General features: G+C 41.6%; 1 protein-coding gene across 1 annotated transcript in view; it reads left to right on the forward strand.

Annotated features, from left to right (window-relative positions):
- CLPB (caseinolytic mitochondrial matrix peptidase chaperone subunit B) overlaps positions 1–19,022 on the forward strand; it is a 2,847,862-nt gene that overhangs the window by 534,826 nt on the left and 2,294,014 nt on the right. Inside the window, exon 4 of the mRNA XM_044073023.1 lies at positions 8,526–8,629. Coding sequence (XP_043928958.1) covers positions 8,526–8,629 — 104 coding nt within the window. The remainder of the gene's footprint in view (positions 1–8,525; positions 8,630–19,022) is intronic.

Consider the following 19,022-nt stretch of genomic DNA (forward strand, 5'->3'; position numbering starts at 1 on the left):
TTCCTCATCTTCCACAAAGACAGGGTAACCCTTGGGATCAACCCTTCCTTCATGCCCAGTGTGGTCAATGAGCTATCCTTAAACCAAGCTATTTATCTTCCCACCTTATTTACCATCCTCAGAGTGACAGCGAGGAAGTCTTACATTCCCTTGATGTGCATAGACAGCTTAGGTTTTACATAGACAAGGCAAATCTATCAGAAAATCAGACCAGTTATTTGTCTCCTTTCACACCAGGTCCCTGGGGAAAGCAGTGATAAAGCAGACAATTTCAGCCTGCATTTCCCAGAGCAATTTCCTTCTGCTATGCATATCATGGGAAATCTTTGGGGTCCAAAGTTAAAGCACACTCCACTAGGGCTATGGCTTTCTTTAAAGGATTGGACACTGCCACCATTTTAGAGGAAGCTACATGGACCTCTGTCCACACCTTTACCAAGCATTACCAGTTGGACCACATTTCCAACTCGAGGGCTGGAATTGTCAGGGCAGTTCTCCATGGATTTATAGAAAATAGTTTCAAACCACCACTCTCTTCTTCCCGGTGAGCTTTGACAGTCACCCAGGAGTTTGAAATACTGCAACATGAGAATAGAAGGACATAGAATATAAATCTTTCGGCTTTTCCTAGTTAGGAGTTGCCACAGCGGAACTCCAGTCCGCTAATGATTGGCAGTGGCCACGGTGCCGAGTTGCCAGGCCGTCGCCCAATCTTCAAAGAAGGCACGCCCATTCATGCTCACACCCACCTGCATGTCTTTAGCGTCACTCAACCATGGGGAGGACATGCAGACACCACACAGAAGGCGCTTGAGCCAAGAATCAAATGGGAGAACCTCTTGCTGTGAGGCGACAACGCTAACTGCTGCACCACCACGGCATGGATAGTTGTGTAAAATCTTACCATAGATGTCCTTCTCTTCCATGTTGCAGTATTCCTTCCGTCCCTCCTTCCCCTCTTCTTCCCTTAAACTGTTCCTTCTTGGATGGCACACGACTTGTACAGTTTTCCTGGAACTGGGATCCAACTGAGGCACTCAGTTCTGAGGTCTGGTATATGCAGATGTCACTTTTATGACCCATGTTCCCTTAGCCAACATCAGACATCCCACATACCCAGCAGTGACTAGAAGCTTTTATATACTGGACGGACGTTCAGGTAGCAAGAGAGGAAAACCCAAGAGTTTGGAATACTGCAACATGGAAGTGAAGGACATCAATGGTTATGGTAAGATTTTACACAACTATTCTATCAGGGAACGTATGTAGACAGCAGTCTGGCCTTTGTCACCCAACGTACAGGTAAGGGTATGGCATCCAGGTCTAGGAAAGTTGTAGTACCTCTTTACTCAGCCCTTATCAGACTTATCATTGAGTGGAATGCCTCCTTTGATATGTACCTAACCAGATACTTGCAACAGTTGGAATGCCCACAAAGTTTTCTCCCCAGGAGAATTCAGGTCAAGAATACCATGTGTTATACTGATCACCTAAAGGCTGTGTCTCCCTATTAAATCTTCTGCAGGCTGTTGAGATGGGATCTTTGCCTGGCTTACAGGGCTTCCTCAGACCCACCCCTGACAGATCTGTTGCACATGCTCAAAACAAACAGTGCCAGAATCACTAGATGTGGGGATCTGAAAATTGCTTGTGACATAAACAGAATGTGCTGGAGAGACAGATATGTGTTCCAAAGGATCCCAGCTCTATAGAATAGGCTCCCTATCCATATAAAACAGAATTTATCCCTATTCAGGTGAAACCTTGACAACTGGATGGGAAATCATACATTTACCTGTGGTCGAGCCCCCAGTCCCTTATGAACCATCAATAATAAAAGTATTATTCTAACTAACACCCCTTTCCCACAAATCCCTTAGTTACCTCCCTAGTAAAATTCCTCCCATAGACGCCTGTGATACTCAGGATTGAAATGGGTTTCGGGTGCATGGCTAGGCTTATAAGGTTCCTAGTAGTCATTAGCTAAGTAATAACCTATAAGCCAGTATGTTGTCTGTAGATCAGTATGTGTGTCTATACCTTTAAAAAGCTATCCAAGGGCTTGCACTAGAGTATAAATACTGAGCATGTGTGATCCTTACTGCCATTTTGTAGTTTGCTGTTGAGATGCGAACATGTATGTATGTAAACTCTGTTAGTTCATTCGTATTTAGAGATGCTGCCATCCATCCTGATGTGTTTGTGTATATTAAAGCATCTGAACAAAACCCCAAGCCTTCTTATTATTTGTAGTAGAGATGAACGAGCGACATGGTGGCAGAAGTGGGCTATCCAAAATATCATGGTATTAGAAATTATATATATAAACCAGCATACTAAAGGGGCATGAAGTTTAAAAATGGCTTGGCGAAAACGATTTAAGGTACTTATCCAGATGTTGGTGGAATATACAGCAGTGGACCATCCCAAAACAGTGCATACTTCGTGAAACAGGTCAGAAATGAATTTCAGGTGTAAAGCTTGCTCAGCATTATTTCTTATTCGCATTATATGAAATGAGGCATACAGAACGCTCTAAATAATTTTTGCATAAACAAATGTGTATGATATTGATAAAAATATTCAAATTACTACAGAAAATGTTTGAAGTAAAGTATTGCATAAAACTAATAAAATAATGGGAAACAGCATTTTTTCGCAAAGCATGTGCGTCTTCATATTAAGCAAAGATGTCTGAGTTTTCAGAAGTGTATAAAATGTTTGCATGTTTATGCAGTGTTACAATAAAGCTATTTCATAAAGTACAACCATTACAGGACAAATTTTGCAAAGTACAGCCATTACAGAGCATATTTCGCAAAGTAAAGTATTTTGAAGAGTTTATTGTGCATTTGATTGTTGTTACAAGCTCACAAAACAGTTTGTTCATACATAATTACAAGGGCCATATTTTCATTGTCTTTGTGTATAATGTGTGGACATGGCAGACTAATTTTGAAAGCCCAGTGCACTTCAGTTTGACAGTAATGTGACTGAGGACTGGAGAGTGCTTGAGCAAGAGTATGAGATTTTCATACATGCTGCATTTTCTGATAAAGATGATCGTACAAAGGCATTCACTTTGCTTAATTTAGCTGGGTCAGAAGCTATAGAAAGGGAACGTTCATTTGTGTATGCACCTGCTATTTATGCTGGAGAGGGGGAAACCATCATATTGTTGTATAGGCTGAGTCAAGGGAGGACCCAGAGTACTTAAAACATAAATTTAGAGAAATGTGTAACCCCCAGACAAATGTTACAATGGAAAGGCACTTATTTTACACAAGGAATCAAAAGCTTAGTGAAACCTTTGCAGCATATATAACTGACTTGAGAAATAAAGCTAAAATGTGCAGATTTGGTGACTTGAGGGATAAGTTGATAAAGGACAGACTTGTGTGTGGTATAAAAGATGATGCTATGAGAAAGATTTTGCTTTGTGACTGTGATTTAACTTTGAATAACGCCATTGAGATTTGTCAGATATATGAGCTGACAGAAAAGCACACAAATATGCTTACAAATGATAGCAGCTCTAGAAGGCACAGTGATAAAGCTCATATTGATAGTATGCAGCAAGTGGTTAAAAGAAACAGACCCAAGCACATGGCAGCTTCTGCTGCACCTTTTGGTAAACCCCAGAACTTTCTAGCAAATTCCAGACTTTTGCACTGCCTCAGTGAAGCACAAGAGTCAGCAAACAAGCGTAAGGATGGAGGTGAACAGATGCCGCCCACTTTCATTGCCAACTGTCATAATTGTGGTGGTAATCATGAATCTAAAAGGGAAAAGTGTTTAGCTTTTGCTCAACAATGCCACAAATGTAATAAATGGAATCACTTCAAAAGATTTTGTAAATCAAAAGGCCCACACTCTTTTATTAAAAGGGGACATTTAAAGAAATGAGTTGATCAATTAGAAAGCTACTGAGTAGGATTGCCACCTACTCTTTATGTTGATGGTGTGTCAGTGCTTCATGAAACGGTCAATGCAGTAGATTTAAGGGGCAAGAATTAAGTATTTTTCTACTGTTCGGATAAATGGCAAACCCATAGAGCTCAAAGTTGACACAGGTTCTAAGTGCAATGTCATGTCTGCAGAAACATTTGCGAGAGTATGTAAAGGTGAAAGGCTTGATATGGCAAGGTGTGTGAAACTTGTCTATAGAGGTGAAGAAATTCAGACCGAAGGCTCAGTTATGCTTTCATGTTACTCTGCCGGAAAGAGTTACGACTTATTATTTTATGTGGTCAAGAGGCATGTTCAGTAATTATTAGAGCTCAAAGACTCTCTGGAAATGAGACTGATTTCATTTAATAAGGAAGTCCATTATGTTAGCTTAAAAGACCACTACTCTGATTTTGCCCAGCACATTTCTGAGACAAACTAGGCAAACTTTCAGTTATGTATTCCATGAAGCTAGACCCAGAGGTCAGTCCAGTTATCAGATCATCACATAAAGTTCCAATTGCCATGCAAGACAGAGTCAAAGGAGAGTTAGATAAAATTGTGCAACAAGGTGTGATTTGTCCAGTGGAAACTCCAATTGAATGGGTATCTTTCATGGTAGCTCATAAAAAAGCTCAGATGACGTCAGAATATGTATAGGTCCTCGAGATTTAAACAAAGTGCTAAAAAGACCTCATCATCCAATGCGCACAGTCAAAGATGTCACAGTCTTGATGTCAAATGTCACTATTTTCTCTGTCTTAGATGCAAAGAGTTGATTTTGGCAAATTCATCTTAAAAAAATCCTCATTGCTCACTACATTCAGTACTGTTTTTGGCAGATACAGATTTTTGAGAATGCCATTTGGCATAAATTCTGCAAGTGAAGTTTTTCAGCATGCAATACAGCAAATTTATTTGTGTATCTTTGTGGTGTCATAGTAGACGACATACTGGTAGGAGGTCGTGATAAAGCATAGCAATACTGAAACCTTAGAAGAGTTCTAGAAAGGGCACATCACATGAATGTAAATCTTACGCTCAATTCACAGAAATACAAATTCAGGCTACAAGAAGTTCCTTCTGTTGGTCATTTGTTTATGAGTACAGATCTACGACCAGATCCTTCAAAGCAAACAGCCATTCTCGAGATGCCAGCTCCAGACAATGTTCAAGCCCTGCAACATTTTCTTGGCATGGTTAATTACCTAGGCAAGTTCATTTCAGACTTGATCCAACTTTCACCACCACTCAGGGTGCTGACATGTAAAGATATATCCTGGTCTTGGTCAGAGCAACACCAAAGAGCATTTGATGTCCTGAAATTGAGAATTGCCGGTCTCCTGATATTCAGATACTTTGATGTTCACAAACCAGTTACACTTTTCTGTGATGCTTTGAAATTTGGACTTGATACTGTTGTTATTCTACAAGAGGATCAACCTGTTGTCTATGCATCGAGAACTCTTACCCAGACTGAACAGCAGTACTCCCAGATTGAGAAAGAGCTTTTGGCAATTGTGTTTGCATGTTCGAAGTTCCATGATTATGTTTATGGTAGACCTATCCAGATCGAAACAGACCTGCAACCATTAGTCACAATCCTGAGTAAGCCAATGCATTCAGCTCTAGCCTGACTGCAACATATGATGCTGAGATTGCAAAAGTACAATTTCATTCTTCTCTACAAGAAACTCAAAATTCTTTATCTTGCTGATACATTATCCAGATCACCCAGAAATACCACTGAACAGAATGACAGTCCAGGTTTTCAGTTGATTGATGATTTTGAAGTCGTGGAAATGAGATTTTTCTTCCATACGTCTTGATGAGCTGAGAGAACACACAGCCACAGATCCAATTTTACGAAGGCTCGACTATTTTATCAATCAAGGATGACCGTCAAAGCAGTCTAGTTTACCTCAAGAACTGCAACCTTATTTTCCATACAAAGATGAGATTTTGTCTGACAGAAGTATCATAATAAAAGGTCCGAAAGTGATTGTTCCAATCCTTGCAACCTGAGTACATTACTATCTTGCATCGTAGTCACCCAGGAACCGAATCTACCAAAAGAAGGGCGAGAGAGATAGTATTTTGGCCATCTATGTCACAAGACATTGAGAAAGCACTTTCTTCTTGTTCAGTATGTAACAGTACAAAGTCTTATCAACAGAAAGAACCACTTCATGTTGACCAGATTCCGGAACTACCTTGATCGTCAGTAGCCACTGATCTCTTCGATTGGAATGGTCAACATTATTTGGTGTTAGTAGACTCTTACTCCAGTTGGTTCGAGATTAACTTACTTCCTAATCTGGCATCTAGTACTGTCATTACTAAGATGAAATGTCATTTTGCTGTACATGGAAGTCCGCACAAAGTTATTTCAGACAATGCCACGCAATTTACAAGCCAACAGTTCAAAAGATTTGCAGAAGAATGGGACTTTACTCATGTCACAAGTAGTCCAGAGGGGGTCTATATCAGTTCACTGAAATGGCTGAAGTTCGAACACCATATGTTCAAACTTCTAATCATGAAGTGCAAAAATATTGAAGTCTTAGAACATCGATTTTTTCCCCAGGAACACACAACACAAGCATGCCAAAAAAACAGCAATCCACACTCATACACTTAAAATCCTACATCTAACCCTACACTAAACTGTACATACACTACTATCTATCCACTTAACTTAACCTAAACCCTAACCCTAAGGTCCGTCACTATCGCACACTCACCTGACCTGCGCCCTAACCCTAACTCACCTATCCCGCCCTAACCCTAAAGTCTGTCACTGTCGCACACCCACCTCACCCACACCCTAACCCTAACTCACCTAACCCGCGCCCTAACCCTAACATCCACACAATTGCACTCTTACCTGAACCCGACCCGTAACATTCCACCACAGTTCTGAAAATTGCGAAGCCACAGAAACGGCCCACCAAATTCTTTCCCTGGGAAATAATTCGGTGTTCGTGGCTTCACGATAATCAGTGTTCTAACTTCACAGTTCAAACATATGGTGTTCGATCGTCAGTCGTTTCGACGGACTGATATAGACCCGTCCAGGGTATCCACAGTCAAATGGTTTGGCAGAACACACATTTCAAAGTTGAAAACAGTTACTTGAGAAGTCAAAATTAGATAATACTGATGTTTTCCTGAATCTGTTGAATCTCAGAAATGTTCCTGGAGATAAACATCTTGATTCAGCTGCTCAGAGACTTCTGTCAAGACAAACCAGAACCACATTATCACTCAGTAGTCAGTTGTTGTTTCCATGTGTCAAGAACAACTGATCAGTGAAAGCCAATCTGTTGAAATGTCTATCCCAGAAATCCGACTACAATAAGACCTGCAAACTGCTCAATCCATTTTGTGAGGGAGAATTGGTAAGGATGCAAACTTCCAGTGGTTATAATTGGATTGGTGTCATGAAGAATATTGGTCCATTGCCGAGATCGTACATTATAGAATCAGATGGAGCAACTTTTAGGGAGAATCAGAAACATTTGAGACCGGTGTCTGAACCTATACCACAGTAAATAGCCTGTGAGAAAGACTATTATCTCAGAGTGAGTTATCCGGTGTTCCAACTCCAGAGGAAGTTCCAGAGGACATTCCTGTTCCTGATTTGAGTTGTGCACTGCAGACTGTCCCTGTTGCTAAATCTAGTCCCAACTGTTATCTCACGAAATATGGTTGAATCGCTAAACCCTGTAGAAGATATCAAGCAACTTGGACATGAACATTGTATTTTGTTTCTAATGAACATAGTAGTGCATGCCTAGTGCTAACATTATTTTGCATGAAGGGCAATCTTTTAAGAGGGAGGATGTAGACAGTGTAATTTGTTTCTAATGAACATAGTAATGCATGCCTAGCTCTAACATTATTTTGCATGAAGGGCAATCTTTGAAGAGGGAGGATGTAGATCAATATGTGTGTATATACCTTTAATAAGCTATCTAAGGGCTTGCACTAGAGTGTAAATACTGAACATGTGCGAGCCTGACTGCCATTTTATAGTTAGCTATTGAGATGTGAACATGTATGTATGTAAGTTCTGTTTGTTAGTTTGATTTTATTTAAAGAGGCTGCCATCCATCCTGATGTGTTTGTATATATTAAAGCATCTGAACGAAACCCCAAGCATTATTATTTGTAATAGAAATGAACGAGCGACATTGTCTTTGATTCAGCAGAAGTACCTCTGTTACATTGTCCTTTATGGGCATTTAATCAAGATAGTCTGTGACAGAGAAGTAAGCTGTAATTTCTATGGAAATTTTTGGGAGTGGTAAGGAATATCATATTTGTTAAGGTAGTCAGATTGAGGGATATTACAGTTCCAAAAATCATTTTGTCAATTTTGCAACAAATCTTAAAAAGTCTAAAAAAGAAATTTATTTATAAGGCCTGTACTTCTCAGCATTGTTACATAAACTGCTAACTGCTTATATTTAGTGTGTTAATATTTGGGTAAATATTCTTATACCTTATATAAACAGTACTGCTCTTAACATAAATTTCCCTTTCCTTCCCTCTTTGTTCATTTGTTCGGGTAGCATTGTAAAGCTTCTTCTAGAAGCTGGTGCTGATCCTAATGTTGGTGATGAATTCAGCAGCGTTTATGAATGTGCAAAGGCGAAGGGGATCCATTCGTTAGAAGGTACTGCAAATTTACATTTGTGTTCATTTTTCTGTTATGCACATTTTTGTTGTAGAATTGTATTTTTGTGCTCTTCTTAATCGGGTAATTGAATTGCTTCGAAGACCCTTGTCAGACATGATCCAGGCCATGAGGTCAAGAACAGTTATAAACAGAGTAGATTATATACAAAGTTGTTGCATATAATTTGTATTATAATGCAGTAACAGATAGTTACATCAATATACGATTACTGAGAAATATAAGCTATAAAAGAAATTTAGAAAACATCTATTCTGAATAATATCAAGGCAGAACTGCTGAAAGTCAGAGGCCTGGTCAACAACATTTTTGAATTTGAGGCCTTTTTTAATCTTGAAGACATCATAATTTGCATAATTATAGAAACCTGGTTCCACTACAGTGAGAGCACTACCTACATTCCAGGGTATAATGCCTAGCTTGCATTCCAGTAAACTGGCAGCTATAGGCGAGTTTCAGTATTTATTTGTAACACCCTTGTCTCTCACCATATTTTATGTATAGCAAATCTGGAACAGGCTGAAGCCGTAATTACAACCAGTATAATTAATTAATACATTACAGCCAATTATAGATCCCTGATGTTCTTCGTCTTCCATTGCTGCAGTCCTGACTATTGGGTATAGTCCGCGTCCAGTCGGCCCGAATACCAGAGTATAAGGCTGACGCCGGTCATGGCGCCTTAGACTGACGTCAGTACGTCAGGGTACTAATGCGCATGACCGACGTCATATCCTCAGTCTTTTTTGCCGCATGGTCCGATGCAGAAGCAATTTTGCGAGTGCAGGTTGGCGTTCTGAGATATTTCCGAAACCGGAGTTTCAGACCGAAACAGAGTTGGCTAAGTACCCCGTTGGGGAACATTTTGGTTTTTTCTTGCCTCAGTATTTAACCGGATGTCAGAAAAAGTGAATAACTGTATTTCTTGTGGGAAGCAGATACCGCATAGGGATTATCATACATTGTGTATACCTTGTTTAGGGCCTGAGCACGACGTTGTTGGTTGCCGTTCTTGTGCTAGATTTAACAAACGCACTATTAAGAGGAGGCTAGATTGTGCCAGGTTAGTGTTTGGAAAGCGTTGCAATTATAATATGCCGTCGGATGCTCCGACGCCCGCTTCATCCAAGAAGCGCAAGGACAAAACAGTGAAGTCTAGGGTTGATGAACCGGCAGTCCCGGACGTCGGTTCTTTAGAAGGCTCAGTGGAGCCAGAGGTTTTGCCAGGAGTTTCCATGGAGTCTCAGGCAGAAACTTTACTGTTACAGGATGTGCCCTCTCAGGAGGTAGGCCAGGCTGAGGGGGCTTCTCAGGTAACTGTTCTTCCCTCTCTTCCCAAGGTAGTTAGGGCCTCGCCTTCTGTTGCCAAAGCTTCTTTTAGAGGTAGGCCAAGTTCAGCTTCTGTGGGGGCTTCTCCTAGCATTTCGGGCTCTGTACCTAAGAAACATATGCTTAAAATGGCAGAAGATTTGATTACTATGATTAGAGGTTCTATGCCCCCGCCTGATAAGAGGCCTAGGGTGGAACAGGAGTTTGATAGTTTTGAACAGTGTTCACAGGCTTCAGAGTCTTCTGTGGAAGACTTACAGGAGTATCCTACTTATTCTGATTCTGATGTGGATGATTCCACTCCTACAGCTTCTCCTCCTGAGGATTTCTCATTTTCAGAGACTCTACACTCCATGAGGGAGCACTTTAAATGGGAAGGCCAGGATTACTCTGATTCCAGGAAAAGGCTTAGGGAATTCTTGTTTTTACCCCAGCATAGGCCCTTAGCTATTCCTCCTGTGTTGAATGTGGTGGAGGATGTTTTTGCAGAGGCTTCCCTGAATCCTGACTCCTTACCTCCTGCTCCTGTTAAGCCTGATAGGTATTATAGGGTGCCCGAAGCTCATAAGTATTTGTTTAAGAGTCCTAGGGCGGACCCAGAAACTGTTTCTCAGGGGCCTAAAGGTGTTAAAGCTTCTGTGGTTAAAAATCCTGTTCCCTCTGATAAAGAGGCAAGGGCTTTGGATAGGTGGGGAAAGAAAGTGTATACTTCTTCCACTCTAGCCATGAGGGCGTTGAATTGTCAGTTTCACGTGCTAAAATATCAAAATTATCTCCTTTCACAATTGAAATCTAAGGTGGATGCTTTGGCGGAAGGTATTGAGTGTAAAGAGTTGCTGGATTTGGTTCATGTGTCTGAACAAGTGGGTAAGCATTCTTTGCAGTGTGGTTTTGATGCTGTACAGGCCTCCTCGAGGGTGGCTGCTACTAGTTCTGTTCTTCGCAGGCATGCCTGGTTGAAGGATCAGAATTTAGCTGAGCATGTTAAGACAAGGATTTTGGATGCTCCTTTACAGTCTGATGTGTTGTTTGGATCGCCTGTGGAAGCAGTTTTAAAGAAAATGGAGGACAAAGCTAAGTCTATGCAGACTGTTAAAGATTTTTTGCAGGTGCAGCCTCCGAAGTTTAGTAGAAATTGGCCTGCTAAGGGGTGGACATATCCTGCTTATGATTCCCAGTCTAGGGGTAGGTCTAGGCTTGGTATGGGCAGGGCTCAAGGTTCTTTTAGGCCTAGATCAGGAGTTCACCTGCTCAGACTTCTGGTGAGGGCAGGGGTCAGTCCTTTCGTAAACAGACCCAATGACCTGCCTTTTCAGCTGCCAGTGGACTCTCGTCTGGCAGCTCCTTTGGGAGGAAGACTGTCTCTTTTCAAAGAAAATTGGGATTTAATTACTCAAGACAGATGGGTGTTGGATATCATTCATCACGGTTACAGATTTTATTTCCACACAATGCCCCCTTTCAAAGGCATGCCAGACGTCCCTCCTCCACAAAGAAAAGAGGCTCACAAGCAAGTTTCTCAGTTACTCCAGATGGGGGCCATTCAGCCAGTCCCTGTATCAGAAAGGGGCCTAGGATTTTATTCTCGCCTGTTCCTCGTACCAAAGAAGGGGAACACGTGGAGACCAATTTTGGATTTATCTATCCTCAACACTTATCTGGACATTCCCAAGTTCAAGATGTTGACGTTACAACAGCTTTTACCTCTGCTGGGCAAAGATCACTGGATGGTAACTTTAGATCTCAAGGAAGCTTACCTTCATGTGCCTATAAGGCTAGGTTGCAGGAAGTATCTGCGGTTTCGAACTGGAGATTTTCATTATCAGTTCTCTGCATTGCCCTTTGGCTTATCTACTGCCAGAGTATTCACAAAGGTTCTGGCTCCAGTGATAGCTTACTTCAGGCTTCAAGGAATTCAAATCTACCCTTATTTGGACGACTGCCTGATTCTGGCTCAAGAAAAGGAAGACCTTCTACAGCATCTGGAATATGTCATAGCAGTGCTAAGATGCCTAGGGTATTCTGTGAACGAAATAAAGTCCAGTCTAGTACCCTCTCAAGACATGTGCTTTCTGGGTGTGAGACTGAATACAGCAGCCCAGATGGCCTTTTAACCCCGGACAAACAAAAGAGTCTGTCACTTTACTTCCATCAACTATCTCATCAGTCCGTGCTGACTGCAAGGACAGTCCTTCAAGCATTAGGGTTCATGGCATCTTGTATTCTGGTGCTTCCCAATGCCAAACTGCATATGAGGAAGCTGCAATGGTATCTCAAAATGTATGGACACAGCACTGCCAGGATTTGGACACTGTCATTCAAATAATACCTTGCCTTCAAAAAGAATTCTTGTGGTGGGCTCAGGAATGTCACCTAAACAAGGGACTCTCTGTGACCCGGCCAGAGGCGAGTCAGATTTTAACGACAGATGCCTCGGACATTGCTTGGGGAGCTCATTTAAATGGAAAGTGGATACAAGACAAGTGGCCTGCCAGACTACAGCATCTACATATCAACATGAAGGAGATGTTAGCAGTCCAGTTTGCATTGATGGCTTTCAAGGAGTTACTTCTTCCAGGGCAGGTGTTGATTCTAACAGACAACACAACTGTCATGTGGTACATCAACAAGCAAGGGGGAACACATTCTTATCCTCTATGCAGGCAGGCAATGATTTTATGGGAGACTGCGTTAAGCCTGCAACTAACTCTTCAGGCAAGGTTTCTGCCAGGAGCACAGAACTCCTTAGCAGATGTGTTAAGCAGACAAATCATGGATCCCCACGAGTGGAAACTGGATCTTCATGTATTTCAGAAATTGACAGTGTCATGGGGAACTCCAGACATAGATCTGTTCGCTTCTCCACTAAACCACCAGCTGCCAAAGTATTGCACAAAGGGGTTTCATCACACAGCTTGGAAAGTGGATGCTCTGTCTTTCAGTTGGAAAAACCTTCATGTCTATGCCTTTCCACCTCTGCCTCTTCTTCCAAAGGTACTATTAAAGGTCAGACAAGACAGGCCAAGGATGATTTTGATAGCTCCAGATTGGCCTCGGCAACACTGGTATCCACTACTACGGAGTCTGGTAAGGACGCCTCCATGGCCTTTACCTCTGATTCCTCATCTGTTATCTCAGAAGGACGGTCATCTGCTCAATGTCAAGCTTCACTCTCTTCATCTAACAGCCTGGCATATTCTCTGTTGAAACACAGCAGGTCTCAACTTCCTCAACAAGTTTTAAATGTGATTATGGAAGCTAGAAGACCTAGTACAAGGAAGGTGTACGCAGAAAAATGGAAGAGATTTTTATTTTGGAGTACAGCACAGAATTTGGAGATTTCTGAGCCTAATTTGAGTGTGGCTCTTCAATATCTTACTGAGTTATTGGACAAAGGTTTGTCCTTCTCTTCCATTAAGATTCATGCTGCAGCAATTTCAGCTCACTATGATTGTGACCCACCTTTGTTTTCGCATCCTTTGTTCAAGCAGTTTCTTAGAGGGGCAAAGAATATAAGACCCCACGTAGAGCTCCTACTCCTGCTTGGGATCTCAATTTTGTGTTGGAAAAACTTACTCTACAACCTTTTGAGCCTGCGGCTACTGCTGAATTGAAATACTTGTCATGGAAGACTGCTTTTCTGTTGGCTATTACTTCTGCAAGAAGGGTGTCTGAGTTGCAGGCCCTTATGGCAGTAGAGCCCTTTTTGATTTTCCATAAGGATAGGGTATCATTACGTACTAATCCTTCCTTTATGCCTAAGGTGGTTTCTAGTGTGGCTTTAAACCAAACTATTCATTTGCCTACTTTTTATGCAGATCCCCAAAATAAAGGGGAAAAGATTTTGCACACTTTAGATGTACACAGGCAATTGCGATATTATTTAAGCAGGACTAAGGATTTTAGGCAGTCTCAGCAGTTGTTTGTTTCTTTTGCTTTGAGTTCACAGGGCAAGCCTGTGTCAAAACAAACTATTTCCAGGTGGATTGGCTTTTGCATTGCATTTTGTTATTCCCATCATGGCAAGGAGATTCCAGCTGGGATTAGGCCTCATTCCACTAGGGCTACTGCCACTTCAACAGCATTTCTCAGGGGGGTGGCAACTAAGGATATTTTGGAAGCAGCTACTTGGAGTTCAGTACATACTTTCTCTAAGCATTATCACCTTCCTATCTACTCTAAGTCTAGGGCTGGTTTTGCCACAGCTGTTTTGCAAGGCATGTTGTCAGCTCCTACTCCTTTATAAATTGCCAGCCTCCATTACCTCTGCTTTGGGATTCTACCCAATAGTCAGGACTGCAGCAATGGAAGACGAAGAACATAGTACAGTTTTGTACCTACCATAAATGTAGATGTTCGAGGATTCCATTGCTGCAGTCCAATTCCTCCCTCCTTCCCTCTGTATTTAGGGGTGGTTGTGTAGGTGAGTTTACATGCTTATGTTTTTGTATATATATATTGTTGTATATATTGTACATGTTTTTGGTGCAGGTTTTCTGGGACTTGTCTTTTTAGGGTCTTCTGACATCTGGGGCAAGAAAAGACTGAGGATATGACGTCGGTCGTGCGCATTAGTACCCTGACGTACTGACGTCAGTCTAAGGCGCCATGACCGACGTCAGCCTTATACTCTGGTATTCGGGCCGACTGGACGCGGACTATACCCAATAGTCAGGACTGCAGCAATGGAATCCTCGAACATCTACATTTATGGTAGGTACAAAACTGTACTTTTGTGATACCCTACATGTTTCCAAATGGTCACTACCTCAGTAGGAAAAAATACCTAACAACCCAGGACTTTCCTGTGTGACAACACCTCAAGAATAACAAAATTCCACCAAGGGTTGGTTTATAGTAAGAACCAGTGACTTATGAGTAGCTGTTACAACAGCTTTTGGTGAGAGCAGTCATCCCTGATCAGATCTTATTGCAACAATTTCTGATACCAGTGTTTCTGTTGGGCGTAACTGCTGCTGGGGTCTTTAGTTGTTATATTTAGCTGTTATGACAATTTCTGGGCCCTTGTTTCAGACCCTTGTACCACTTGTGTTCAGAGCTTAAGGTATTAAGTCTCTTGAATATTTGCTATTAAAACATCTTTTGAAAACTCATTTTGGGTCTGTCTAGACTTTAGCTGCTTTAACAACCTTTTATGGAATAAATGACTCAGCACTCTTTGAACCCCTTCACTTAAGTGGTAAAGTAAATAACTGTTCTAGAGACCTGAACCCATAGTATTACATCAGTTATTCCAACAGCATGATCGATACCTAACCCAACTTATCCTATATTTCTGGACTAGGTTGCCCTTGCCTATTAAGCAGAGCACTTTCCTAACAACCTTTTACAGCAGTCTGGATGACCAGTAGGGTGACTGCAAATGTTTACTGAGTATATGTGGTGAAAGCCTACTTAGTGGGGGAAATGTAATCTTCCACAGTATTAGGTGATGTGGCTGAGCTTCGTGATGGTCCACTTTGAATGTAAGTTTAGTAAAAAAAAAAAAAAAAAAAAAAAATTATGGCCCTATAAGAACACCTATGCTCTAGTGAATAACAGAAAAAAAGTTGAGTACTGCTATTACTAAGTAGATAACATACAACTTGCTTAGATGCTAAAGTTCAGGTCCACATTTTGTCCACGCATTAGGTTACGCTGGTCACTAAAAAATGTATGAAACTTCACACCAGTTTTCGCTGTTTGTATTCACTTTCTTGACCTTTATCTTGTGCCTCTAGTTCCAGCAAAATAACCTATTTTTCCCAAACTTGCTGCCATTTGTTGAGCTGTTGATTGCTTCTTATTGCACTGTAAAGTCAAGGAGTTGAAGGGGGGGCTTTGATGACTGTTGTTCGTGATGTAAGTTGGGACGGTTTCTTTTTTTATGTCAGGCAATTGAAAGTTAGCTGGCAATATGATAAAAGATACAGTTTTCTGTTTCTCTGAAAGTCATATTATGCTCAAATGAAAAGTAAATTAAGTTTCAAAATATGCATCTGTCTTCACATTCATAGAGAACTGACAAAATTAATTTAATCTGAAGTGCTGGCCTCAATATTTATCTTGTCTGTCATTCCTTTGTGCACTTAAAATACTTATCTGATTGGTGTTAGATACCATTTAGGTGTAGACTTGTCTGGTTTCATTTAAGGAGCTGTGACAAAGGTGTTTAAGAGGCTTACACATGTATTGGTTTGTTTGTGTCTTTTGGCTTTTCCCGGTTAGGGGTCGCCACAGCGGAACTCCGGTCTGCTAATGACTGGCAGTAGATTTTTTACATGACGAGTTTGCCAGCCCTGACACACAACCTTCAACGAAGGTACACCCATTCATGCATGTCTCCACACAGAAGATGCTCTAGCTGAGAATCGAACGGCACGTCTTGCTGTGAGGCGACAACGCTACCGCAGCACCACCAATTCTAAGTTCCACATTGCTGTGTATGAAGATAACAAAGGGTGTATACATACACATACTAGCTGTGCCTGACCAGTCCATATAGTTATGTTTCATAGCGCATAGTGATTCCAAAGTTTTTTCTCCTAATAAAATGTTTGATGTTGCTTGCTTCCAGGTTTCTCATACTAGTCTGTGTCTTCTTTTCTGCAATGCTTTGAAAGAGATCACTTAAACCGAATACAGGGAGAACATTTTAAGACACTTTACTCCTTTTGGGAGCTGCATTGGAAATTAGTTGAAGATAATGCCTTGTTGGGCCATTTTTGTGTTTTGTGATTAGAAATGTGTTGCTGCCCTTGCCTCTTTGTGTTTTCATACACTGGCAGGTTATGTTATATTTTCCCATCCCTAGAGTCCTCTTTTGACTCCCAAATATTACTTACCAGTACTGTGTTACACTGAGGCTGTTGCAGGAACAAGAGGACCTGTTTTAGTATGAATGTACACCTTGTTGTGGGGCTGAATACCTTGCCTTGCCAAGAGGCAATCCATGAGATTTTATGATGATAAGTGCTTAGCTGCAGGTGTAATCAGTCAGTGGAGTCTGTAATAGCAATGGGAAGGTAAGACATTACAAGAAATCGAATCTTGCATTAAAGCAAGGACATTTTTTTCTTTTTTTATAAACAACTTTGTCACCTTATTAATCTATAATATGAATTTAGATACAGCAATAACCATGAAAACCAATCACAGTAATACCATTGTCATGTAAGTGCATTATACCTACAATTTTCATCAAACCTCTGTTCCTTTATTATTTTGCATTAGAACATGCTCATTCACTTTTCATTTCCTACCAGCCTTCTTATTTTAGTCATTTGTTTGAGCATTATTTTGTATATATTATTCCCAAATACAGAATTTAGTCTTAAAAAATACTTCCTCCATCATTTAATGATCCCAGTTCTAGATCTTTTATTTCCTTCACAATATTTAGTACTTCATTTACAAATAATTTAATCTTTGAGTTCAGCTTTTGTGTAAATGCTTTCTTGGCTGCTAATAACGTTACGCATCTGATGTCATTTTCATTGTGTATCACGACTGGGTCTTTGAATCCATCCTTGGATCAGACTCGGCCATTTCTTCCAGACATACGATCTGAGCCTCAAACTTCTCCCTCTCCTATAATGCCTCACTCCTCTTCATACCCTCAGGTCTTGTTTGCCGCTTTCCAGCACAGCCACAATTCTGAACCTCCATTCAACTAAGTGAAATTTTCCATTTATTTCTATAGTATTATTAGCTCTTTTTCTCTCCTAGTTAGTTTATAGCCTATCTTTATCTGTAGTTTAACCTCCCCTCCCTACAAAGGTATTTTTTACTGTCTGTTACTTTTTCACTGACATTATTTTTTTTTCCCACCTTCCTCTTCTCCTTTTTTCCCCCTATTTCTCTTTCTCTTTCACTATTTTAAAAATAAATAAATAAACTTTCAAACTTTCCCCATATCTTTTAGTTAGTAGTTAGATTAGAGTATAGTGTTTGTATGTGAGTTGTGGTTGTGTGTACTGCTTCTCAAGCACGTCTGATAAGCTGGTGGGTTCCGAAAAACCCTCTGGTTTTAAGAGCCATGTCTCTTGTGGGCATAAGATTCCCCAGTCAGATGTCCACAAGAGGTCTGTATATTGGCTGGATCCAGGGCACATGGAGATGTTGCGCGATATCTGGATGGCCATCAATCCCCGGGCCCTTGCTGATTGACATAATAAGCTCATCTTGAGAGGAATTCTCCTGGTTTCTGGAGCCCAGACCCCTGTCCTGAAGAGGCATGCCGCCTCAGTTACTCCGGGCACAATGGCTTCTGCTCTTGAGAAGTGCAGGAGGCTAGCTGATCCATCATCCTTGGATCCCTCCTGTTCTCGCTTCCCTTAGGGCCCTTGGATCCAGTAGAGCTGGCGTTGGCCAAGCCAGCCTCTCTGCTGGACCCTCAGACTTCGGGACCGAGCAGTCAGTCTGAGCCTGTGGAGACAGTTCAGATCCACAGCTCCTCATCTCCAGAGTGGACACCATTGGGGCAGATACACCCAGATCGGAGGTCTGGGAGCCACACTGCACGTTGGATGAAGTCTCCCTGACCTGTCCCAGCTGTCTGAACTAGCCTGTTGCCGGTCAGGCCGACCCATTCCTCTGTCTGCTTTAGATCCTCTCGGCTATCCCATTCCAATATGGATTGGATGATGAGTTTTCTCAAAGTCCATATCCAGCCGGGGATCTTGCCTTCTCTGAACCATGTTAGATCTGTGAGAATACTAACCCTGCTACTGCAGCCTCCTCCTCTGATCCGACCTTTGGCTTCAGAGCTGCAGGACCTGACACTTCCGAGTGGACTGGTGTCGGAACACAGAATATTCCTTTCTTCGACTCCGAGATGTTGGCACTGGGTCCTCCGGGCTGGTGTCAGCTCTGACATTTTTGGAGCTGTCCCTTCCCATGGAGGCCTCAGCCTTCAACAGCTCAGGGCCTGTGCCTTCTGGAGGTGCCTTCCAGGATGACTTTCTTTTTCCTCCCTTGACGGCTTCAGCTCCTGGGGTGGGAGGACAGGATGTTCATCGTGTTTCACTGTTGCAGTCATTAC

The sequence above is a fragment of the Protopterus annectens genome, chromosome 5.part1 (genome assembly GCF_019279795.1).
Source record: "Protopterus annectens isolate FY-2018-M chromosome 5.part1, PAN1.0, whole genome shotgun sequence".
Taxonomy (NCBI): Eukaryota; Metazoa; Chordata; order Ceratodontiformes; family Protopteridae; genus Protopterus; species Protopterus annectens.